Below are 26,549 nucleotides of genomic sequence, written 5' to 3' on the forward strand. Positions count from 1 at the left end.
GCTATGCCCCAATAAATTAAGAACTTATTATGTGCCAGGCACTGTACAAACCACTGGTGATACAATTAATAAAAAGAAAAGCATACCCTGCCTTCAAGGAACTCACCATCTAAAGGAGTTAACACCACACAAAAGGCAGGAAAGCAGAGGGTTAAGATGGGACACTAGGGGTTATTTTGTGAGGTATTTTATCCATGAAGTTGAAATCAGGAGAAGCAGCAGTTGCAAAATTAGAGCTGAGAAGCCAGTCTCTATTCTCTTTAAAGGAAGGCACTGGGAGGAGTTTGGTACTCTGCCCTTCAGTCTTCCAACCAGAAGGGAGAAGTGGCTGAGGGAGATGGAATCCATCAAGGCTTGAGTTAGCAGCATAGTGATGAGTTTAGAAGTGATGATCTTATCCTGGGAAGGGTATTTGGTTCCATGGCATTGATACTGTCGATGTAGGGTAGAAGATGCACAGTACTCTATCCATAGTATCAAAGTATCTTCTGCCTTCTTGTTCTTCATTAGTTTTGACCTGTCTACACAAGCTACAATCCTATTCTTGACAGTGACTAAACAATCACATTTGCTACATCTTTTAGCTCCTTGGGTTGCAGCCTGTCTGAACCTAGTGACTTGAACTCCTCAATAGCAACTTTGTATGGCCTCTTCCTATTTATCTTTGATTTCCCCCTTATTGGCCATTCTTGGTCTTTTCTATATCAAAAGATTATTCTCCAAGGTTTTGCTTCAAGAAGCAAAAATCAAACAGAGTCATAGAACTAGATGGGATCTCAAAGACCAACATCCTTTTTTTTTACAAATAAGGAAATTGAGGCCCAGAAATAGTAAGTGACTTATCCAAGGTCCTATAATTAGTCAATGTCAGAGGTAGGATAGGACTCAGGGGTGTGTTGGAACTTTGAGAGCCTGCTGTTAAGTTTTCAATGTGTCCACTTAAACTTTGGAAATCATCAAATGCTACAAATCAGAATTTGAATTATAGTTTTTAAAAAAGTTTTAAGTTTAATAAAGTTTAAGAAGTTTTAAGAAAGAAAAAGTTTTAATAATATCAGTTGAACTTAAAAGTACATTGAATCCAGGCCTGGAGATAAGAAGACTTGAGTTCAAATGTGGATTCAGACTCTGCCTAGCTCTGTGACCTTGGGCAAGTCACTTAACCCCAACTGCCTAACCTTTACAATTCACTGATTCTAAGACTAAAGGTAAGGATGTTTTTTTAAGTTTACTGGAAAAATATTTTTGGGAGGGAGAGCTCGTTAAACATTTACCACTGAGATGAGAAGCCAGGCTCTCTGACTCCAGAGCCAGTACCTTTCCTCTGTCCGACAAAATCTTCTCCCTTTTCCTCATCTATCATTGCCCCATCCAACCCACACAGTATTTCTTCCTTCTTTGTCATCCTCTCTGTCCACTGTAGTTTAAAAATTTTTTGGTTTTGATTTTTGTTGTTCCTAGGTTTCTTTTCCCATCTCAGTTCATTCATAGCTTTAGCACTCTGTACACTTTTCTTTTTAGGTCATGCCATGCTTTTGTAAGCCTTTGCTTCTGTTTTCCATAGCAGAACAGTCTTAGCACCTTCTATCATCATCAGTGAGAAACAGAAGAGGTCTCACATAGTAATGAAGGCCATTCTGTTTCTTTATCTGTTCCCATAGGTTGCCATGATCAAAAAGTGAAACATTTCCTAGTGATAAATCTCTTCTTAAGTAAGTTGATCTTCAAAGAACAGATGCAGCCTTTTGCTGGACTTATTATAAAAATCCACCTATCTAAAGTGGGAAAACAAAATAAATGAAAAATGTGTATTGTCCAAATTGTGATCTATAGACAGGGAACCCACTGAGTTAAATCATCGGTTCTAAAATATTTCCTAAACTCCAGTCCTACTGCCAACTGTGTTTTGGACAGTTCCACCTAGAGGTTCCATTTTCATCTCAAGCACAACAATATCCAAATGTATATCCCCCCTCCAAAACATGTCCCTCCTTCAAAATTACTTCTGCTGAAGGTATTACCATTCTCCCAATCACTGAAGTTTGTAATCTTGGAGTCATGTTTTACTGTCCTCTCTCCCTCAGCTCCATATCAATTCATTTGACAAATATTTTTGGTTCTGCCTTCATGACATCATTTACATCTGTCCCCTTTCTCTTCACTCACATGAATACTGCTTAGTTAAGGGTCTTAGTTAAGCTGCTCACCTCATCTCATCTCCCTGGACCTCCTAAAAGTCTCCTAATTGGTGTGTCTATATCCAGCCTCTTCCCTCTCTAAGGCATCCACTACAGGGTTGCCAAAACAGTATTTCCTTTAAAAAATAAAACTCTTACCTTCTATCTTAGAATTGATCAATTCTAAGGCAGAAGAAGGACTAAGTAATTTGAGTTAAGTGACTTGCCCAGGGTCACACAGCTAGGAAGAGTATGAGGTCAGAATTGAACCCAGGACCTCCTGTTTTCAGAACTAGCACTCTTCCATGTTGCTCCCTAGCTATCCCCAAAACATTTCAAAAAACGCAAATATAATTGTGTCACTCCTCTACTCAAAAATCTTCAGTGACTGACTCCCTGTCTTTAGGGTAAAGTAATGACGTTTTATATAGTATTCTGAAATTTGAAAATCATTGTAAATATTTTATCTCCTTTGAGTCTCATAACAACCCTATGAAAAGTATTTATAGGTAATGAATGGGTATCATTATCCCCCATTGTACAAATGAGGAAACTGAAACTCAGAGGGTTTAAGTGACTCATCCATAGTGATACAACTAAGTAACAGAGGTAGGATTCATACCTAGTTCTTCCTGTCTCCCAGTTTAATGTCCTATCAACTATATCATATTGCCTTTTGCTACAAATTTCTCATCCTCCTATTTAAAATTTTCCACAACCAGATCCAATCTAGCTAGTATTGCAGAATTACTTTAGACTATATATCTCTCCCTCTCCTCTCATGCATTATACTTTCCAGTCAAACTGGCCTATTAGCTGTTTCCTAAATTTGACACTGAATTCCCTCCTCCATGTTATTTCCAAGATGCCTTTTACTGTATGCCTGAACCATATCTCCTCCCCCCTACCCCCCCCTCTCTCAGAGGACTGAGAGTCAGGCCCAAATATGGGAGGGGCCTGGGTTCAAATCTGGCCTCAGGCACTTCCTAGCTGTGTGACCATGGGCAAGTCATTAAACCCCCATTGCCTAGCCCTTACTGCTCTTTTGCCTTAGAACCAATACCCAGTATTGACAGAAGGTAAAGGTTTAAAAAAAAATTTTAAGAATTCCTAGTTTCCTTCAAGATTTATCTCAAGTGCCACCTTCTATGTGAAGTCTTTCTTGATCTACTCCTACTTCCCCTTGCTAGTAACATTTGTTCTCCAAATTACTTTACAGATACTTATTTGGGTATGTGTATCCTGCAATAGAACAGAACAGAAGTGCCTTGAGGACAAGGAGAGTTTCATTCTTGTCTTTGTATCTGTTAAAGATAGATGTTAGATCTACTACAATGCCTGACACATACTAGGTGCTTAATAAATGTACAATGAATCGAAATTTAATATTTCATGGTTACTAGTGTAGCTCTTGAGTTTTCGGTTTTTGTTATTCCTTGATCTCATCACAGTACTAATGCTTCTCCTTTTCCTGCTCTACATGCATAATGATGTCTTTCCTGATATGTTACACACACAAGCCATTATTAGTAACACACTACAAATGATATTACTTACATCTACCATGTATCTTTCCATTGTTCTTTGAGATGTCCACAATTTTAATTTTTCCAAGATTGTAGTGCTCCATGGTTTATGGCCATAGAACATCACTGGGAAGAATAGTAGTTTTAAAAAAAAAGATGAACTTTTGTAACAATGAGCTTAGGATCATTAAGAGCACTATGTAGTTTCCCCATGTTTTCTAGCCTGATCTCTTCCTTTAGTCTTCATTCCCAGCTCATTGCTTGCTTGTAGAATCTATATGAGATTCAGAATTTTATGAAATGTGCAAGGAGAGAAGTAACATAAGGCTGAAAATTTAGGGTGGTGCCAGATCATGGAGGGTCTTAAAAGCTAGGAAAAGGTGTCTGACCTTAGGGAAACGCTGATGGTTTTTGAGAAGCATGGAATAAGCAGATTTATGAGGCAAAGAAGACTTCTGGCAAAAGTATGAATTGGAGATAAGAAAGGGGGAAATTTGAAGTTGGGAGACCTGTTAAAAGGATATTTTACTTGTCTAGGCAGATAGTCATGAGGGTCTTCACCAGAATGGAGGTAATAGAAATAGAGAGAATGGCAATGGATGTGTGTGAAAAGTGTGTTACATAGTTTTCCATCATCAAGAGAAGCAGCTTCTACCAAGATGGGGCAGGTCATCTTCACCAACTGCCAACCAACTGCCACCTCCAAGGCAAGCAAGCCATCCTAGCTAAAGCAGCAAGGCACTTGGAGAAAGAGAAGGTGGCATGTGCCAAAGGAATCAAGCTAACATCAGCACCTCAACCACTACCTCCCCTGAGACTCAGATGAAGACAGCCCAAGACCCTGAACCTAGGAGCAATAAGAGCATCATTGTCCCCTAGAACACTCTGTTCCTGCTTCTAATAGGTCCTGAAGTCATAAATGAGAAGAGCATTCATTGTACAGAAAGGGCCCACCTTCCTCACCATCACCAACAGCTGACCAACTGCCACTGATGGACTGGTAAGCCCAAGAACCCAGAGAGTGGAAACACTCCTTAGACCAACCAGTCATACTTCCAATCCGGCCCTTGAAGCCATCATCCCAGGAAGCAACCCAGGAAGAAGATGGGATCTCTCAACTACTTCTTCAAGTCGTAAGCCCCCTCTTTCTCAGTAATCACAATTACTTAAAACTCAGAAAAGAAAGTGCTCCCCACCTAAGATCTTTACACTGTCAAATGATTAAACATTATAAATGAACATGAATGAATCCATGAAAATAACATTACAGAAGATGTATTATTGTATGCTTTGCCACTGCCCACATAGGCCCTAAACAAGACAAGTCAATAAGCATTTAATTTACAGCTACAACGTATATGTGTTATCTCTCCTATTCGAATGTGAGTTCCTTGAGAAGATGGACTATCTGCCTTTCTATTTGTATCCCCAACACTTAGTACAGCTTTGCACATAAATTTTTAATAAATTTTTTTTAATAAATGCTTTTTCATTCATTCAAATGAGAACTGAGAGGGAAGGAAGAGTCAAAGCAAGTGAGGTTTTGAATACAGGAAACAAGGAGGAAGCTAATGCAAGTAGAGTTAAAACTTGGAAGATTTATGCCCTTGGCAAGTATCTCAAAGAGTGCCCTCAGTTAAGGGAAGAGAGGAATATACCATCTCAATAGAGGGACACAGACCCAGGATATCATCCTAAAGCTGATGCTGAAAAATCCAACTATTCAGGAGAGGGAGCATATTCCAGCCTGTCACCTGACATTTTTTTAAACCCTTACCTTCCATCTGAGAATCAATACTGTGTATTGGTTGCAAGGCAGGGCTAGGCAATTGGAGTAGTGACTTGCCCAGAGTCACATAGATAGGAAGTGACTGAGGGCAAATTTGAACCCAAGATCTTTGGTCTCCAGAACTGACTGTATCCACCTAGCTGCTTTCTCTGCCTTATTTTTATTAACCAGGTACTAAACTGTATTGTTTCTAGCTGCAGAAACACAGCAAGTGCTTTCAGTACACTAAATTTAGTGCCCTTCAAGGGACATGAATAGGTAATTTTCAGATAAAGAAATCAAAAACTATTAATAAGCACATGAAGAAGTGTTCTAAATCTCTTATAATCAGAGAGATGCAAATCAAAACAACTCTGAGGTATCACCTCACACCTAGCAGATCGGCTAACATGAAAGCAAAGGAAAGTAATAAATGTTGGAGGGGATGTGGCAAAGTGGGGACACTAATTCATTGCTGGTGGAGTTGTGAATTGATCCAACCATTCTGGAGGGCAATTTGGAACTATGCCCAAAGGGCGCTAAAAGACTGCCCTCTGATCCAGCCATAGCACTGCTGGGTTTGTACCCCAAAGAGATAATAAGGAAAAATACATGTACAAAAATATTTATAGCCATGCTCTTTGTAGTGGCAAAAAATTGGAAAATGAGGGGATGTCCTTCAATTGGCAAATGACTAAACAAATTGTGGTATATGTTGGTGATGGAATACTACTGTGCTCAAAGAAATTATGAACTGGAGGCATTTCATGTGAACTGGAAAGACCTCCAGGAATTGATGCAGAGTGAAAGGAGAAGAACCAGGAGAACCTTATACACAGAGAGGATACACTGTGGCACAATCCAATGGAATGGGCTTCTCTACTAGCAGCAATGCAATGATCCAGGACAATTCTGAGGGACTTATGAGAAAGAACACTATCCACATTCAGAGAAAGAACTGTGGGAGTAGAAACAACTGCTTGATCACATGGATGGGGATATGATTGGTGATGTAGACTCTAAATGATCACCCTGGTGCAATCATCAATAATAGGGAAATAGGTCTTGATAAATGACATATGTAAAACCCAGTGGAATTGCTCATGGGCTATGGGAGGGGGTTGGGGAAGCGGAAGGAAAGAACATGAATCTTGTAACCATGGAAAACCATTCTAAATTAATTATTAAATAAAATTTTCCAATTAAAAAAATCATTGAAGCCAAGTGGATAAATTTTTGCCAAAGAAAAGAGCATATTTTTTAAAATGGCATTAAAGCTGAACCTTGAGGAATAATCACCTAAAGAAATCAAGAAAAAACAAGAGCTAGTGAAGGAGATTAGAGAAAGAGAAGCAGGAAGAAAAGTAGGAGGAGAATAAGGAATGTGTGATTTTTAATGAATTATGGGAAGAGAGAGTATTCAGTAGGATAGTGTGGTCAATTAACTCAAAAGTTGATGAGTATTCACAAATAAAGAAAACTTTTTTGGAAAATGTCACTCCATTTGTCAGTTAGAAAGGACCCCCTTTGGTGACTTTTGAGAGAAAGCAATTTCTGTCAACTAAATTAGAAGTTAGATTGCAAAATTATTACCCTGACTAATCTTTTCCAGAAGTTTCACTAGACACTTTAAAGAACCCTCCAAAATCAAAATCAACACTTTTTTAAAAAATTCTTTGAAAAATTTATAGAAGTTAGTCATTCCACTTTTAATACCAATTAATACAATCACTGACAAGAAGATTTTAGAGACTACGTTACATTTGGACATCCTTCTGACCCTTTGCAAACAGGTATACCCAAAAGAGAAGGGAAATTTTTCTTAAATACTTAAAAAGAGCTTATATTAGAAAGTGGGCACTTTTCTGGAAATGTGTCTATATATATATATAATTTTATTAATCAAGAAACATTGATTGTGTCAACCATCTAACCTTGGAAGATCAATAATCCATTGATTTTTTTTTTTTACAATAAAATCTGTGTTGCCTTCACCCATGTTTTCCACTGCTATACTCATCTATCACTCTTCTTTTAATCAGTGTTAAGGAAGAAATGACTAGGTAGCCCAAGGAGGGCTTAGAGATGGGAGGTTGTGGGTTCAAATTTGACTTCTGACACTTACTAGCTGTGTGATCCTTGATAAGTCACTTAACTCCACTTACTTTGCCTTTAGAGTTCTTCTACCTTAGAATTAATACAGAAGTTAAGAGTTGTTTTGGGGGGAGCATCTCGGTAGCTCAGTGGATTGAGAGTCAGGCCTAGAGACAGGAGGTCCTAAGTTAAAATTTGACCTCAGACACTTCCTAGCTGTGTGACCCTGAGCAAATCACTTAACCCCCATTGCCTAGCCCTTACTGCTCCTTTTGCCTTGGAAGCCTTGGAACCAATACACAGTATTGATTCTAAGACAGAAGGTAAGGGTTTAAAAAAAAAGTTTTCTTAATTAAAATTTTTCAAAAATAAGTTATGGAAGAATAATCATCTGTCTTCATGACTCAAAATTTCCCTATAAATGGTTGCTTCAATGAAAATCAAATAAAAATTGCTTTAAATGAGAGTACATTGTATTTCTCTGAGGTCTGATAGTATATTGCCATTCATACAAGCCAAATTTCTTTATGATTCTTGGTTTTAAGGCATTTTAGTGGTGCTTTTTAAAAATTTTAAATGTTTCCTGGTAGCATATAAACCCCCTTGTGGCATTATACCAGCACTGTTGCTAAGAGATGACAGTCACCAACCAAAAGTCCAGAGTATACTCTCTTACCCCATAACTTTCCCCAAAGACACTGTTTGCTTAATTTTTCCACAGTTCACAGTGGCTCGTTTGCTAAGTTCCAGAAATACATTTGATTAATTTCAGGAAAAATAAAAATTTTAAGGGCATCCAAAGAGAAGAGTAAGTTGGTTTGCAAGAAAATGTAATTTGTGATGATTAGGGTTAAGAGAAAAGGGAAAAGATGATTCATCTTGGAGATCAAATAGTATTAAAAGCATAAGAGTTGAAGATAATTTTAAAAATAATTTCAGTGCAATAAAACAAAAAAGGAGGTCATTTAAAAATCTTGATTTAACTAAATCGAGCCAATTGAAAGTTTCCACTTGGACTCTTTCAATTTCATCTACTGGCTCACATGAGATAGTTTTGAGATGGTTTAATTTTTAATTTATCATTATCAATTTCTTTTCTGAATATGTCCCGCCTCTCTCTCCATATTTGTTGGGCATTTTGTCATTAAAACTATTTAAAGGGGGCAGCCAGGTAGCTCAGTAAATTGAGAGCCAGGCCTAGAGACAGGAGGTCCTAGTTCAAATCTGGCCTCAGACACTTCCCAGCTTTGTGACCCTGGGCAAGTCACTTAACCCCCATTGCCTAGCCCTTATTGATATTCTGCCTTGGAACCAATATACAGTATTGACTCCAAGACAGAAGGTAAAGGTTTATAAAAAAAAAACTATTTAAAAAGAAAAAATAAAATAGCTCAAACAAATAATCTTATTAGCCAGGTTTGATATATGCAACCCTATGGTCTTCATCCTTCTCTGCAATGAAGAAAGGGAGGAGCAATTTCTCAATTTTTCTTTGGCGATTAGCTAGGTCATGATAATTACACAATATTCAGTTTTATTTTATTTCTGCATACATTGTTGCAGTCATGTATATTGTTTTCCTGGTTCTGCTTACTTCATGCTGTGTCACTTCATTTAAGTCTTCTTATGTGGACATGAAATCTTTATATTTCTTGTTTCTTATGCATTCCATTTAGCCATTCTTCAAATGATGAATATCTACTTTATTTCCAGTTCTACATACTACCACCAAAAAAGGTTCTTCCATAAATATTTTGGCATTTTTAGAACCTCTCTTTGATTTCATTCTCCTTGAAATATATGCACAGGTATTCAATTGTTATTCTTGAACTGCTGTTTTTCAGTCATTTCTGACTCTTCAAGAGTCTTCAAGAACCATTTGAAGTTCTCTTGGCAAAGATACTGAAGTGGTTTACCATTTCTTTCTCCGGCTCATCTTGCAGATGAGGAAACAGAGGCAAATAAGGTGAAGTAACTTGCCTGATCTGATGTTGGGTTTGAATTCAGGTCTTCTTAACTCCAGACCTGGCACTCTCTCCACTTTACTACCTCGCTGCCCTAACATTAAGATTAGTTGGAAAACTAGACTTCTACTCACATAGGTAGGGAACCTAGGAAAAGTGATCTTCTTTCTCTTCCTTTTTTCCCCTTCTTTAAAAGGGGGAGAAGAATCTCTAACTCTCCACTCACCTCACCAAGTGGGAGTGAAGGTAGATTAATAATTACAGAGTAGGGGGGAAGTTGAGTGGTTCAGTTGATTGAGAGTCAGGCCCAGAGATGGGAGGTCCTGGGTTCAAATCTGGCCTCAGACACTTCCCAGTTGTGTGATCCTGGGCAAGTCACTTAACCCCCATTGCCTAGCCCTTACCACTCTTCTGCCTTAGAACCAATACACAGTATTGATTCTAAGACAGAAGGTATGGGTTTGTTTGTTTTTTTTAATTAGAGTATTGTTGACCCTACAGAAACTCCACTGGTATTGATAACAACCAGAAAGGAAGAGACTAGGAAGATTGTTGTTGTTCAGTCTTTTCAGTCATCTGACTCTTTGTGACCCCATTTGGGGTTTTCTCAGCAAAGACGCTATAGTGGTTTGCCATTTTCTTCTCCAGATCATTTCACAGATGAAGAAACTGAGTCAAACAGGGTTGACTTGTCCAAAGTGACACAGTTAGCAAGAGTCAGAGGCCAGATCTGAACTCAGGAAAATGACTCATCCTGATCCCAGATCTGGCGCCCTATCCACTGTACCACCTAGCTACCCAGGTATTAGCTATCTATTTGCAAATTGGCATTAATTAACTTTCTAACAGCAGCCCCTATGTTTATACAATATGGAACAAGAGGCACTTCCAGAGGTTTTTGCTGGTGTTTTTTTTTCCTTTCTTTTTTTTTCTTAAAACTCTGCCTTCTGTCTTAGAATCAAACCTAAGTATTGGTTCCAAGGCAGAAGAGAGTTAAGGGTTAGGCAGCTAGGAAGTGTCTGAGACCACATTTGAACCCAAATCCTTTCAATTCCAAACCTGACTATCCACTGAGCCACCTCACTATCCCAGTGTTGTTTTTCAAACTGCTGATATCACCATTTCATCTAATGAAGCATTCGCCGATGCCAGTAGATGATTAATATACACTGGAAATTCCCCCCTTTCCAGGGGGAAGTAGAACAAAGGGTTAATCTATGATCTTCTCTTCAGCCAGTTACTTTGTTCAGATTGGTGAGGAGAGGCTGGCTATGGAGTCAGAAATTGTGCCACCTCTAACACATACCAGTTGTGTAATCATGGGCAATTCGCTTAACCTTTCTTGAGACCGAGTTTCCTCATGTGTTAAAAGAGGGTAATAGTATCTTTAATATCTACCTTACAAAGTTGTAGTAGGGCTACATACTGGCTGTCTCCAAAGTTTTTAAAATAGTTTTTAGATGATCTCCCTAGTGCAATTATCAATAATATGGAAATATGGAAATGTAAACCCCAGTGGAATTGTGTCAGCTACAGGGGAGGGAGGGAAAGAACATGAATCATGGAACCATGGGAAAATATTCTAAATTAATTTAATTAATTAAATAAAAATTTTCAATTAAAAATAGCTTTTAGGACACCCTATAAAATCAAAGTCCTATATCATTGTCAGTTATTTTTATTTGATTCACACGTGCCAAGAAGCAGCTTGCTCATACTCCCTCCAGTAGTTGGCATTCTGCCTAAAGACCTTCTTTCCATTCAAAAAATTCAGAGCCTCCCTTTGGGGGAGAAAGAGATATTTGGGTCTTATGGAAAGCATGGTCCTCTAGAGGGTATGTTGCCAGCAGCATGGTAAAAAAAAATTTATATATATATATATATATATATATATATATATATATATATATATATATATATATATATATATATATATATACACACACACACACACACATACATACACACATATATTAGTATCAACACATATTTACTGAGGAAGAATCCCCCTGAAAACTGTTTGCAAATGATCCACACACCTCTGTCTGAAGAGTCTTGTTTTTCACCAGCAGGCCTGCATAGTCAGTATGGATTTGGTCAGCTCCCCTCTTGGAGGATAGCATATGGTCTGGAGAGAAAACTGCTTCAAGAGGTGGGTCAAAAGTAGCCTGAAAAGTGAAATTGCAACCTAAGCATTTGAGCCTTTAACACCAGCCTTATGGATAAAACTAAAAATTTACCATCCCACCAGTCTCTCAAGAAGAAAATAAGGAACCTCAATATTCTTCCCTACTAGTCTGGCACACAGCCCTACCATGACTCCCAGCCAGGGGTCTTTCTCTTCTTTCTGAGAAACCATATTTAACATTTCTCCTGTGTGTATGTAGCTGTTTGCCAGTGGTCTTCCACATTAGAATATCAACTGCATGAGGACGGGGGTCTTTTGCCTTTCTTTGAATCCACCATGTTTAGCATAGTCACTGGCGTATATATTGTTATTGCTCAGTCCTTTCATTCATTTCTAAATCTTTGTGATCCTATTCGGGAATTTCTCAATGATGTTACTAGAGGGAATTGACAGTTTCTTCTCCAGCTCAGTTTGCAGATGAAGAAACTGAGGCAAATGGACAAACAGCTAATAAGTGTATGAAGACAGATTTGAACTCAGGACAAGGAGGCTTCCTGACTCCAGGCCCAGAACTCTATCCACTGTACCACCTAGCTGCCCTGACTGGCACATACTCAGAACCTAAATGTTATCTAATTTAACTTGGCCTACAAGGGATGCTATCTACTTAGATGGATATGTGGTATTCAAAGACCATGAAAATTGATATTAAAACATTGAGGAAAATTTGTCTAACATCCAGTAAAAGTTTTGCAGTAACTTTCAGCTGCAGTAGGTCACCAAAAGGAGATGTCTTATTATTTTGGTACTAGGTAGAACCCATTTAATAAATCAGAGAGGACCTTAGGGAAAGAAACATGAGAGTTTGTGAGAAAATTGAGGCCCAGAGGCGTGAAGTTACATGTAGTAGCTTACTCATTTTCTTCGGCCCTCATCTAATTTTGTTAGAAACTCGTATATTATAATTCAAGGTTATCATCATCATCATCATCACCATCACCATTGTTATGAGCTATAGTTTTCTCTAAGGTGCAGATTTTTTTTCTTTATTACAAGAGCTCCCCCTAATGGTAATCAGGAGAAAGAGTCATTTTTAAACTGAGTTAAATTAAACTTTCTGAGTGAAAGTTAATGAAACTAAAAAATAATGGGAAAAACATCTTCTGTCCTTTCAATAATCATAAGGAAACCCTACACCAAGATAAACTCAGAATGGATGAATGACCTAAATATAAAGAAGGAAACTATAAGTAAATTATGTGAACACAGAATAGTATACTTGTCAGATCTTTGAGAAAGGAAAGACTTTAAAACCCAGCAAGAGCTAGAAAAAAATCACAAAATGTAAAATCAATAATTTTGATTACATCAAATTAAAAATGTTTTGCACAAACAAAACTAATGCATCCAAAATTAGAAGGGAAGCAACAAATTGGGAAACAATCTTCATAACAAAAACATCTGACAAAGGTCTAATTACTCAAATTTACAAAGAACTAAACCAGTTGTACAAAAAATCAAGCCATTCTCCAATTGATAAATGGGCAGGTGACATGAATAGGCAATTTTCAGTTAAAGAAATCAAAACTATTAATAAGCACCTGAAGAAGTGCTCTAAATCTCTTATAATCAGAGAGATGCAAATCAAAACAACTCTGAGGTATCACCTCAAACCTAGCAGATTGGCTAACATGACAGCAATGGAAAGTAATGAATGCTGGGGGGGCGGGTGGCAAAGTCACATCAATGCTTTGCTGGTGGAGTTGTTAATTGATCCAACCACTCTGGAGGGCAATTTGGAACTATGCCCAGAGGGCAATAAAAGACTGTCTGCTCTTTGATCCAGCCATAGCACTGCTGGGTTTGTACCCCAAAGAGATAATAAGGAAAAAGACATGTATAAGAATATTCATAGCTGCACTCTTTGTGATGGCAAAAAATTGGAAAATGAGAGGATGCCCTTCAACTGGGGAATGGCTGAACAAATTGTGGTATCTGTTCATAATGGAATACTATTGTGCTCAAAGGAATAATAAAGTGGAGGAATTCCATGTGAACTGGAACAACCTCCAGGAAGTGATGCAGAGTGAGAGGAGCAGAACCAGGAAAACCTTCTACACAGAAATGGATACACTGTGGTACAATCAAATGTAATGGACTTCTCCATTAGTGGCAATGCAGTGATCCTGAACAACTTGGAGAAGTCTATGAGAAAAACCACTATTCACATTCAGAGGAAAAACTGTAGGAGTAGAAACACAGAAGAAAAACAACTGCTTGAATACATGGGTGGAGGGGATATGACTGGGGATGTAGACTCTAAATGAACATCCTAATGCAAACAACAACATGGAAATAGGTTCTGATTAAGGACACAAGTAATAATACCCAATGAAATTGTGGGAAGGGTGGGCGGAGGGGAGGGAGGGAAATAATGTGATTATTGTAACCAAGGAATAATATTCTAAATTGACTAAATAAACTAATTCAAATGGGGGGAAAATAAATATGTATGCTTTGAGAAAATTAAAAAATAAATAAACTGTATATCACCCCCCCAAAATAAAAAAATAACCATAAGGAAAAGATGAATTGTCCATGTAAAATTTGATGCCATAAGAATTTCAAAGCACAAAATATATTTCCCATAGTTAACGGTTTTCAACTAAGAAAAATCTTAGTTCTAGAGAACAGATTATTCCAAAAGCAGAATATAGATTGCATTTTCAAATTAGGTTGCAGTAATGGTTGATTTTCCTTTAATGATTTTGTTTGTTACAAAAGGAGGCAGGGCAGAGGCTGGTAGATGGCTCCATGGATTGAGAGCTAGGCAATTGGAATTAAGTGACTTGCCCAGAGTCCCACAGCCAGAAAGTGTCTGAGGGCAAATTTGAATCCAGGATCTTCAGTCTCTAGTTCTGGTACTCAATACACTGTGCTATGAAACTGCCCCTGGTGTATTACTTTTCAATGAGAAACATAACTGCCAGAGGATTGGGTATTTATATTGCCTCAGTAACAGTAATAGTAATAGTAATAGTAATAGTAATAGTAATAGTAATAGTAATAGTAATAGTAATAGTAATCCTTGTTTGAAAACCTGACCCTAATACTTTCTAATAGCATGACCACAGGCAATTCACTTAATCTCTTAAGATCAGTTTCTTCATGCATGTCCTTTGATCCAGCAATACCATTCCTGGGTTTGTATGCCAAAGAGATAAAAAAATGGGAAAGGTTCTGTTTGTACAAAAATATTTATAGCTGTGCTTTTTGTGGTTGCAAAAAATTGGAAAATGAAGGGGTGTCCCTCGATTGGGGAGTGGCTGAACAAATTGTGGCATATGTTGGTGATGGAATACTATTGTACTATAAGGAATGATGAAGCAAATGTTTTCTTTAAGAAATGAAAAAACCTCTATGAAATTATGTGGAGTGAAATGAGCAAAACCAGAACATAATACACAGTAACTGAAACATTGTGGGACAATCAAATGTAATGGACTTTGCAACTATAAATAATGCAATGATCCAGGACAATCAAGGGATTTATGAGAGAGAATAGTATCCATATCTAGAGAAAAGCTATGGGAGTAGAAATCCAGAAGAAAACATTGTTTATCACTTGTTTATATGGGTATATGATGGGGGGTGAAAAGATTACATTACAAAAAAAAATATGGAAATAGGATTTAAGTGATAATATGTAACCCAGTGAAATAGCTGATCAGCTTGGAGATGGGGGAGGGAAGAGGGGGAAGGAGACAACAAGAATCATGTAACCATGGGAAATTTTTAAAAAAATTTAAAAAAATCAGATGACCTGGGGAAAAAAAAGATCAGTTTCTTCAGGATTATTGCATCATAAAATTTAAGACTTCAGCATAATTCTCAATAAAAATTAAGTGGTTCCCTATCAATTCTAGGATCAAATATAAAATCTTCTATTTGCCATTCAAAATCTTTCAAAACTGGCTGCTGCTTACACACCTTTCTAGTCTTCTGACACCTTACCCACACCCTTGATCTTTCCTCCCTATACTCTGGAATCCAGTGGCATTGGTCTCCTGTTATTCCTCAAACAAGAAACTCCATCTCTCAGTTCCAGGCATTTTCACTGATTGTACCCCATGCCTGGAATGCTTCCCCCTCCTCATTTCCATTTCCTCACTTCTTGGCATCCTCCAAGCCCCACCTAAAACCCCATCACCAATAGGAAGACTTTCCTATAATTTCCTTTATTCTACCACTTTTTTTCTGTTGATTATTTACAATTTACCCAGAATGTAATTTGTATATTACTAGTTTTTATAGCAATCTGAGCTCCTATATAATTAATATTTGGAACCCCAAAATAAAATTAGATTGATCAAGAAAGGAAAAAAAATAGAAATCAGAATAAATGAAATTGAATGCTCTCATGGAATACTTCATCAAGTGCAGCTAAGGTGGTGCAGTGGATAAATGCCAGGCCTGAAGTCAGGAAGACTTCCTTTCCTGAGTTCAAATCTGGCCTCAGACACTTATAAGCACTGGACACTGGGCAAGTCACTTAATCACATTTGCCTTAGTTTCTTTGTCTGCTTCACTTCATCAAACATCACAGTATCTTTACCATAAAGAATTGGACATGACTGAAAAATGACTAAACAACATCAAGATATGAGAGCTATTGAAAAGTCATTCTCCAGGCTAGAGGCAGCTAAGTGGCAAAAGGGTGGTACATCTGGAGTCAAGAAGATCCGAGCTAAATTATTCACTGTGTGACCCTGGACAAGTCATTTGAACTTCATTTGCCTCGATGTTCTCAACTGTAAAAAGGGGCCCCTCTACCTTTCAGAATTTTGAGGATCAAATAAGATAATATTTGTATAGCACTTAGCACAGTGCGTGTATAAACTAATTGATGCCTAATTTCCTCCTCTATTTCCTAGGTATGTACTTTACCTGGCAAGTGGGTTTTATATTCATGTTAGCTGATCAGGATGCTGTGCTAGAGAAATATTCATCAATTATTGTGGAATTATGGATTATTAGAGCTAGAAGAGACCTTAGAAATCACATAGTCCAACCCTCTTGTCAAGCAAATAAAGAAACTAAGACAAGAGCCTATCCTGTTATGAGGATGAAATGAGATAATATTTATAAACTGCTTAACACAATGTATGACAAACAGGAGGCACTATGTAAATACTAGCCATCATCATCATCATGAATATTATTAATCCTATACACCCATAAGGATTGCCACTATTACATAGATAGCACAAGAATAGCATCCAGATCTTATGACTCCCAAGATCTTAATATCACAATAGACATTTCCATTCTGGCAGTCCTTGCCTTTACCATTTTTTAACTTTTTATTTCTAATTTTCATATATACTTTGCCAAGCTTACAGCTTATTTTATATTATTTTTCAAATTGATTGCTTTTTCCCCACACCTTTACCTTCTGTCTTAGTATCAATTCTAAGGAGAAGAGTAACAAAGGATAGGCAACTGGGGTTAAGTGACTTGTCCAGAGTCACATAGCTAGTTGGTGTCTGAGGCTAGATTTGCACCCTGGTTCTCCCAACTCCAAACCTGGCTCTCTATCCACTGTGCTACCTAGCTACCCCTAAACTGATTGCTCTTCAGGAATTAGGAAATTGTGGGGAAATTTAATTCAAAGTCATAGTAGCTGAGTTCTACCTGTGTGACCTCAGGAAGTCACAACTCATCTGGGCTTCTATTTCCTCACTTGTAAAACGTAAGAGTTGAATCAAAGAAGCCCTGATGATCTATTAGGTTCTAAATCTGTAATCTTGAGATCTTGAGATCCTAAAAGGAGCTCACTAATTATATTCACTTGAATCAAAGAAGAATGTCTTCCCCTGACTCAGATCATTTTAGGATGATCTATTAGCCTCAATCATCCATTACTGCATTAAATGGGCATATTATCCGAGGATTACTTGTCAGAAATGTCAGAAAAGATCTCAAAAAAGATATATACAACTGGAAAAGTAGGTAGACTGTTCAAGTTACAAAAGCTAGGGATGGCAAATGGATAGCCCACACAGTCCATTGCTATCTAGGTAAAATCTAAGAGGCCTAGATGTTCGGAGCACATTGGGCAGATCATCTGTGTAGAATCTGTAAGACAACAAAGACAAGAATCACATCTATTGATACAGTGGGTATTCCCTCTCTTCACCACAGGAGGGAGTACTCACATGTATGAAACTACAAATCTATCAATGTATTGGATTAAAGAGGCAGGATGATAGGGTAGAAAAAGCACTTAAAAATGGAAAATTTGAATTCATATTTTGGCTATGTGATCTTAGGTAACCTCTAAATTTCCTTTTTGTTGGGTCTCTGACTCTTCATGACATCATTTGGAATTTTCTCAACACTGAAGTAGTTTGCCATTTCCTTATCCAGCTCATTTTACAGATTAGGAAACTGAGGCAAACAGAGTTAAGTGACTTGCCAAGAGTCACACAGCTATTAAGTGTCTGAATCCAGATTTGACCTCAGAAAGATCAGCTTATAAATTTTAGTTTCCTCATATGTGAAATGGAAATAATAATACTTCCAATGAAAGTATACAGTGGAGTAAAGAAGCATTGAAGGATTAGGAATCATTAAGCATTGTCCCAGCTTTCAAATAGAAAAAGGCAAGAGGATAAATACTTGAAACTAAGTACTAAAAGTTTGAAATCAGTTTTTAGGGAAAAATTGAGAATAAATTATCAAAGAAAACTTTGTAAGAACTCTGAAAAGAAAGCAGTGATTACTACAAGCCAGCATTAAGACTAAGGTCTTTCCTACTTGTACAAAAATATTTGTAGCAGCTCCTTTTGGAGTGGCAAAGAATTGGAAATTAAGGGATGTTCATCCATTGAGGAATTGCTGAAAAAACTTTAGTACATGTTGGTGACAGAATACTATTGTTCTGTAAGAAATGATAAGATGACTTCAGAAAGAGCTGGGAAGATCTGTAGGAACTGATGCAGAGTGAAATAAGCAGAACTGGGGGTACATTGTATATAATAACAGCAATATTGTTCGATGATTATCTGTGAAAGCTTGGCTACTCTCAGCAATGCAATGATCTGGGAAAATCCTGAAAGACTTATGATGGAGAACGCTATCCACCTCCAGAGAAAGAACTGTTGGATTCATCTTTCACATTAGTGTATTTTTTGCTTAATTTGGTCACATGACTTCGCTCTTATGACAATGAACAATATGCAATTGTTTTGCATGAAAACAAAAATTAAAATTTTCTAAAAGATTAAGGCCTTCAAGATTAGGTTGGATGTTTACCACTGGAACATGAGCCTTCATTTGTCTTCTCTACTGGCCCAAGCCCATTCTAGAATCCATCCTACACAGCCAGTGGGTCACCTTCACATTTTTGCCTTTCCTCTTTCACCTCTGTGAAGATTGGATTTAGCCATCTTCTGATTGTAACAATGAAGATACTTAGCTCTTTCTTTATTGTGAAGATAAAATTGTAATCTCTGATTGTAACAATGAAGGTACTTAGTTCTTCCTTTATAGTGAAGCTAGAAGTGTAAGCTACAATCTATTTTTAGATTTTTAACTACAAAAAGGTGTTAAGTAACTACAAAAGGTGAACTCAACAAAACAGGATTTAAGTAAACCAAAAAGATAAAATCTAACCAAAGAAGGTGAGAACTAAAGAATGGGCAGTCCTGGAGAAAAGCATCTACTGTGATTGGTAGACATGAAAATTTAGAGGTGGTGCCACAAGAGAAAAAGGTCTTTAAATAGAGGGGGGAAAGACTTAAGTGACAGTCAGTGACACAGGCTTGGAGTGAAGGATGGAGGAGCAACTGGAAGACCGACACCCAGACTTCTTTTAGACTGTCACCAATGGTGAGTGAAAGGCTGACAGTGACTTAGCCTTATCTGGAGGTTTCTCTCTCTCTCTCTCTCTCTCTCTCTCTCTCTCTCTCTCTCTCTCTCTCTCTCTCTCTCTCTCTCTCTCTCTCTCTCTCTTCCTTAATTTCTTCTCTCTATATTAATTAAATCACCATAATTCCCAGCTGACTTGAGTATTTTATTATTTGGGAATTTTCCCTGGTGACCAATTATTTAAATTTTAAGTCACAAAGCTCAAATTATCTTTACACATTATCACCTGACCTACTTGTATAGTTTCAGTACCACTAGGTCTTGCTATTTTCCCCGACTCCTCACTCTCCTGAATCTTTAGGACATCTAACAGCTGAACTTCCTGTATTGTCTATCCCCAGTTAAAGCATGAGCTCCTTGAGATGAAATACTATTTCCATTTTTTCTGTTTGTATCCCCAGGACTTACACAGTGCTTGATTTTATAACTTTTTTAAATTAAATCACTTGGAGCTGTTGAAGAAGGTTTTCTGTTCAAATATGGGCTAGATTACATGTTATCCCTTAATTAACCCCACATACCCACCCTTTTTTTAAATTTTATTTAGTCAACTTAGAACATTATTCCTTGATTACAAGAATTACATTATTTCCCTTGCTCCCCTCCCCCCACCCTTCCTGCAGCAGATGCACAATTTCATTGGGTATTACATGTGTCCTTGATCAGAACCTATTTCCATATTGTTGGCCACACACCCACCTTTAAGGAGATAGGATAAAAAGATGTGATGTGGGTGGGGGTACAGCTAGGCAGCTCAGTGGATTAAGAGTCAGGCCTAGAGACAGGAGGTCCTGGGCTCAAATTTGGCCTTGGACACTTTCTAGCTGTGTGTGTGGCCCTGGGCAAGTCACTCAATCTCCATTGTCTAGCCCTTACAATTCTTCTGCCTTGGAACCAATATTCAATATTGATTCTAAGACATAAGGTAAGGGTTTAAAAAAAAACAAAGAATATGATGTGATTAGGTGGAAAGAGAGGCATTATGGTATACTATATTAATTGAATGCTCAACTTGGAATCAGGAAGATAACAAAATAAGGAGATTAGATTCAATTTCCAATGCCCCTTCCTACTCTAAATATCTATGAGCCTAAGGGTAAAATCAATGAAGTAATGTCAATTATAGAGACACCTAGAAAGAAATATTACAGGACTCTATCCTTGGCTCTGTTCTGATAAACATTTTTATCAATGATAAGTATAAGACCACAATTGGAATGCTTAATAAAATATGTGAATAACATAAAACTGAGAGGGATGGCTAGCATATTATATTATAGAACTGGTTTACTCAATGACCTCTTATCATCCTATAGTATAGTATAGAAAAATTACAGGAAAAAAAGTCTAATCCTATTCCCAGGGAACTGATGAGGAAACAATTTCACTCTGTGAAAAACACAGATCCAGATTTTTGAAAATACTGTTAGCCACAATTCCTACATTACTTTGTTTAGGTCATTTTCTCCCCTTTGTTGTAAGAAAGGATGCTGATGGTAGTGGATAATAGAAATTGCAATTTTTTTAAAATGCTGTTTTTTAAAAGCCTCAATAAATATTTTAAATAAACAAGTACAGGGTGTTGAAGGAGGCATGTCTAGAAAGGAGATTATATGAAAAAATACTCAGAGGTTTTCATGGATTGCAAGCTCAATATAAGTAAACATTATGACAGCATGCAAAAATGTTCCTTTTTAAATCTTATGCTATCCTTTTTAGTGACATCTATATATAGGTATTAATAACAATACTTTGCTTCTCTCAGAAGCATTTATACTAAAAAAAAAGGTTTCAGCTCTTTTCCCAAATTAGATGGCAATGGTACCCTAGAAGACTTGATCACCATGGATCTCTGGCACTGTGGATTGTGGATGAGGGGAAATATTTATGGTATCCCTTTAAAATTTATACAATTTCCTACCCTATCTATTCATAATTATCCTGGTTATTTAACTATAGTTACCTCAGGGGAAATCATGAAATTAACCATAAAAATGTCACTTTTATTTACTTTAATTTATCACTGTTAGTGGGATTAGGGTAGTTAGGAAAGAAGATGAAAAGATTTCTGGAAATCCATCAGTTGTTTCCCTTCCCCTACAAATGAAGCAGTCACTGATGTAGAAATGAGACAATGTCATCATTTTGGGGTATATGTGTGTGTTTTGTGTATTTGGTCACCAATGAGAGGTTACTTAAGGTGGAATTAACTGATCAAGGAGCAGTGAAGGAAAAAGTAGAAATATGGCATAGGCATGAAGCTTCTTATGGAAAGGAGGAGATAGTGAAAAAGCATTGGACTTGATTGACACTATTTACCAACCGGCACCTTCAATTTTCTGTTGGTGAATCAGGGCAAGGCTGAGAGTGAGAGGAGGAAAAGCACACAATTTACTTTTCATAAATGAAGGATGTTCACAAATTAGATATCTATATATTAGGGAATATATGTACTGTGTTTTATTTCAAAAAACCTAAACATCTGTATCCCTTTCCCGGTAATTGATGAGACTATGGATGCTGTTCTTCCAGTTTGCTCTTTCTACTGAAAGACATGTATAGGATTTCAGAATTTTATATCTCACAGGAATATTTTTTAAAAGGCTTTTCTGTTAGCCTTTTTACAACTTACCAGTGGCCAAACTGGTCCAAGACCAGGTTCTAATTCCCTTCAGCCCCTCATATACACATAGAACCTATAGCACCCACCACCACCACCAAAGGAATCTCATTCTTTCAGGAAAAGAGATCAAGATAAGTTCACCCTGAACCACCATTAACAACCCTCATCACCAACAAGACATAAATAAATCATACCATCATTGATGGAGTGTATAATGCCCAGATGGGCCAAACTGCTTCAGCACTATAGCTAGCAACTATACAATTGCTGGTGGGTAATGTCATTAACCAAAGGAATTTCCAAATATTTCATTTTAAAAGTCTTAAGTATCATGACTATAAATTGTGTGATCCTAAGGAAAGTCGTCTATGCTAGATACTAAATTGTCATTACTTAAAGCAACAGAATGTATACTTTCATCTTGAGTTTCTTTTCCTTAGAAAACTGGAAATAAGTTGTAATTGCAGTTATGAATTTTAAACCTAGAAACTAATCTTTTCTCCTGAAATTACTTTATTTGGTTAATTGCCTATTTAAGAAAGAAAGGAAAGAAATAAAGGAGGCAAAGAAAAAAGTGAAGGGGGAGGGAGGGAAGGGAAGGGAAGGAAGGAAGAAAGGAAGGGGAAAGAAATATTTGGTGACATCTGAATAGTAGAGCTTTATGGAATCTTAAGAGATTACTATTTTGTGGACAAAGGAACAGACCCAGAAAGGTGAACTGATCTCAAAGTCACACAATAGCAAAACTGAGATTTGATAAAAAGGTCTCCTGAAACTAACTGGATAGTGCTCTTTCCACTATACTCTGCTGCCTCTAAATGAAGAACCACCCAAAAATATTGAGTTAGAAAGAACTTAAAAAAAAAAACTTGAAAAAGTATTAAGTCTAATTCCTATCTCTAGCATGAATTTCTTCTATAATACTCTTGTCAAAGGGTCATTGATGCTTTGTTTGAAGAGTTCCAGCAGAAGAAAGCTCACTACTTCAAAGATATTCCACTTTTCTTTTGAAAAGCTCTAATTGTCAAGAAGTTTCTCTTCATATTGAAGTCAAAAATATGTCTTCATGTATATTCCTAATACAATTCTTTTTCAGGGGGCAAGGAATGAAATGTGTATGCTATTTCTTCCTAGTAAGTTGTATTAATACTAAATATTATCTCTTATAGAATAATTTTAGACTAGATAATAGAAGTAGAACATTTTAGATTGATATAAAAATTTTTAAGGTATACATACATACAGTATCTCTAATTAGATAGGTAGGACTGACATTGGCCTTACCATAACTAGGGAGAAGAATAGAATTGACATTTTCTGCCTTTTTACCTTCTTTTTCCCCTCAATCTTTTGTCTAAGAGGACATTTTTTATTAAGTTCTAAACTATTCCATTTAGAATATGAGCCATAAAGATATATTGATCAGGTGAATGAGTCAATATTAACTGACTATTACTTCTACAGTTAGAAGCAGTCATAAAGTACATCATAAGTACTGAAAGAAAATTAATTCTGCTTTAACATTATTGGAAGAAAATAGTTCATTATTAATTGCTTTAGAATTATTAACAATGAAGCCAAAGAATATACTGGGGGAGAGTTTCATAGAATTTTAACTCTACCATTTCCTAATAAGCATAAGAAAAGGTATTTGTGAAACATATAACATATAGTCTCTTCAGTTATGGGAAGATGAACATCCAACAAACTTTTTTTCCCTTTTTTCAATGAGAACATAGATTAAAACCCCAAACAAGTTTGCAGAAAACTATTGTACAATGTTATATCTTGGGTGTGGAAAGTAAGTGGAAAAAAATGTTAGAATACCTGTCCCACCCCTGGGTTGTTTTTCCGAGATGTATAAGATGATGGATGCCTGACTTTCGATGACATGGTCTCTTGTAGCCCTTTGCTTCGGCTAGCAACAGACCTTCCTGAATCTGATTGGCTTAAAAACTGGAAAGGATCTGCCATTGCAGAGGTAGAGGAAGCATGAAATAGATCTTCTGGTAATACAGTTGGTTCTTTGAGGAGCCAATATATGTATCAGTGATGAGGGCCACAAGGCCCACCTAGAGTCAACAGCAACGTTTTCAGAGAGGTTCCACTGCAGTCTTTTTCACTATTTAGCAAATTCTCTCCAGTTGGACTCTGTTACGTGTGTTGCTTGAAGCCAAGGAGGTGGACTTCATTTCTAAAGAAATCATCAAAACACTGTGTTTAGATTATAACTGTTGCAGTAACTTGTATGTGTATACACACTCACACGCATATGCATATATATATAATATGTAAGATATATGTATACATACTGTACCACCTTGCTACTCAGATACATAATTCTATATACATATATAACATAAATGAATTCTATATTAAATTATCATATTAATGTATCCAATTGAGTAGTATTGGCCTCTATAGTTAAAAACAAATGATATCTGAAAGAAATTAACATCAGTCATTTCCATCTTCACCTTAATTAATCAGCTCCTATGAACAAAGACTTGCCAGCAATGTAAAATTTGCTGAGTGAGAAGGTAAAAAGTGTAATCCAATAATTTGGGGGTTTGTTTAGGAGCGCAGACTTGGATATTGGATAGAATATTTGTGTTCCTTTGATGGAATTGACCTTGAATAGAGCAAAATAGTGAATTAAGCAGGCAAGGTATCCCTAGGAAATCTGGTGCTGTAATTAAAATGTATGACTTTGGTATCCTCTCATTTCTTTTTTTAGCATTCTCCCCTGGGGTATCTAGTGTCCCAAATGCCCTCAGTCCTTATTGCTTGACCCCATTTTGTCCAAAACATCTCTCTTCCAACCTTTACCTAAAGCCTTTTTCAATCCCAAATATTCTAACAGATCTCTGCTCTATCCTAGAGAAATGCTAGACCAATTTGCTCTGTTAAGCTAATAGCTATTAATGTAATAGTGTTCTTGGCTTAAGGAGTTTGAAAGATGAATTCAATGGGGATGATTCCAGTACAGTTTAGTTAGGAATAAATAGATTAAGACATTTGGGGTCTTCTGGTGCTTGTCCCTCAAATATAGATTCCATAATAATAAGAATAAGAATACTTTTCTACTATGTCATCTTTTTGCTGTTCACAAAATCTCTTCATGGATATTATTGACTTACCTTATTTGATCCTCATCATAATGCTATGAGATAGAGAAGGAAGGTATTGTTACCCTCATCTTTCAACTGAAGAAACTGAGGTTCAAAGTATAACATTTGTCCAAAGTTGTATACCACATAGGCCCTTTCTTACTCTGACTTTGCTTAAGCTGCTTCTATAGATGGATATGTATTCTTTCAAGACATTTCTTTTCATTTTTCTATGCTCCCATTTTATGAATTTTTTGTTCAATAAAGACAATCTTTTCTTAATGAGAGTTTCATTGATTTTGCTTTTGAGAAAAATCCAGATGCAAACATATTATGTATCCTAAAATACATGAAATATGTCATTAAAGTTTCAATGTAACTTGATTGTCCTATTTGGCAGGTTTTAGTATTGCCCCCCCCCCAAAAAAAACGAGCTCTAAAATGTATTAACTGAATGGTTTTGAAATATAATGTCTATAATATAGTAGTGGGACTTACCATTTATAAGGACTATAAAACAGGAAGCTGCTTGGAGATCAGATCCACCCTCCTGTGATTTTGATGGCTATATGTCTTTCACTTCTACCTTTTGCCAAAGGAGTCTTACAAATGCTTTCAAGACTTGAAAGTAGAAGGATATGATGTATTACACTTCCTCTAGAAGATAGTTGAAGTCAGTTTTTACCATATTGGTTAAATAGAAAAATGTAAATCTAAGACCAATCCCAAGAAGGGTCCTGTATCTTGTAAAATGGCTGCATTGCTTTGCCTATAGAATGTTAGCCCTTCAGATAAATGGTTACTGAACGATGACATCACAAAGGATCTGACACTTGCTGTGATCTCAACTGAGTTCATTTCAACAAGTACTTATTATTAGCCTAGCCTATGGCTAAGGATACAGAATTGAGTAAAACTTTAAAGATCTGGATTCAAATTATTACTCATTACATGTGTGGATATGAACAAATCATTTCATCTGTTTCTTTCACCTGAAGTTTCTTTATGAGTATAGAGGAGAATGAATTTGAAGGTCCTTCTAGTTTCAAGTTCTATACTTAACTACCCTTGCCCACAAGAGGCTTCCAGTCAAGTAAGAGGGAATAACATAAATACACAAATGGCTATAACACATAAGTGCCAAAGAGAATTGAAGACAGAAGTATCATCAGAGAAGAGAGGAATCCCTTGATTGGATCAAGGAAGTCTTCATGGAGGAAGTAGAAC

The 26,549-nt window shown here is 36.8% G+C and overlaps 1 protein-coding gene across 5 annotated transcripts in view; it reads right to left on the reverse strand.

Annotated features, from left to right (window-relative positions):
- LOC100027601 (coiled-coil domain-containing protein 170-like) overlaps positions 1-26,101 on the reverse strand; it is a 61,691-nt gene extending 35,590 nt beyond the window's left edge. The window contains exons 1-3 of one of the 5 annotated variants that reach the window (XM_056810878.1): positions 25,821-26,101; positions 24,040-24,406; positions 11,569-11,697 (exon numbers count right to left, since the gene is read on the reverse strand). In XM_056810878.1, coding sequence (XP_056666856.1) covers positions 11,569-11,697; positions 24,040-24,186 — 276 coding nt within the window. In that variant the 5' untranslated portion in view covers positions 24,187-24,406; positions 25,821-26,101. Of the gene's footprint in view, positions 1-3,734; positions 3,830-4,657; positions 4,770-11,568; positions 11,698-24,039; positions 24,407-25,820 lie in introns of those variants that run through there. The other 4 variants (XM_001377815.4, XM_056810877.1, XM_056810876.1 and 1 more) reach the window with 4 other exon arrangements.
- Between the last annotated feature and the right edge of the window lie 448 nt (positions 26,102-26,549).

The sequence above is a fragment of the Monodelphis domestica genome, chromosome 1 (genome assembly GCF_027887165.1).
Source record: "Monodelphis domestica isolate mMonDom1 chromosome 1, mMonDom1.pri, whole genome shotgun sequence".
Lineage (NCBI taxonomy): Eukaryota > Metazoa > Chordata > Mammalia > Didelphimorphia > Didelphidae > Monodelphis > Monodelphis domestica.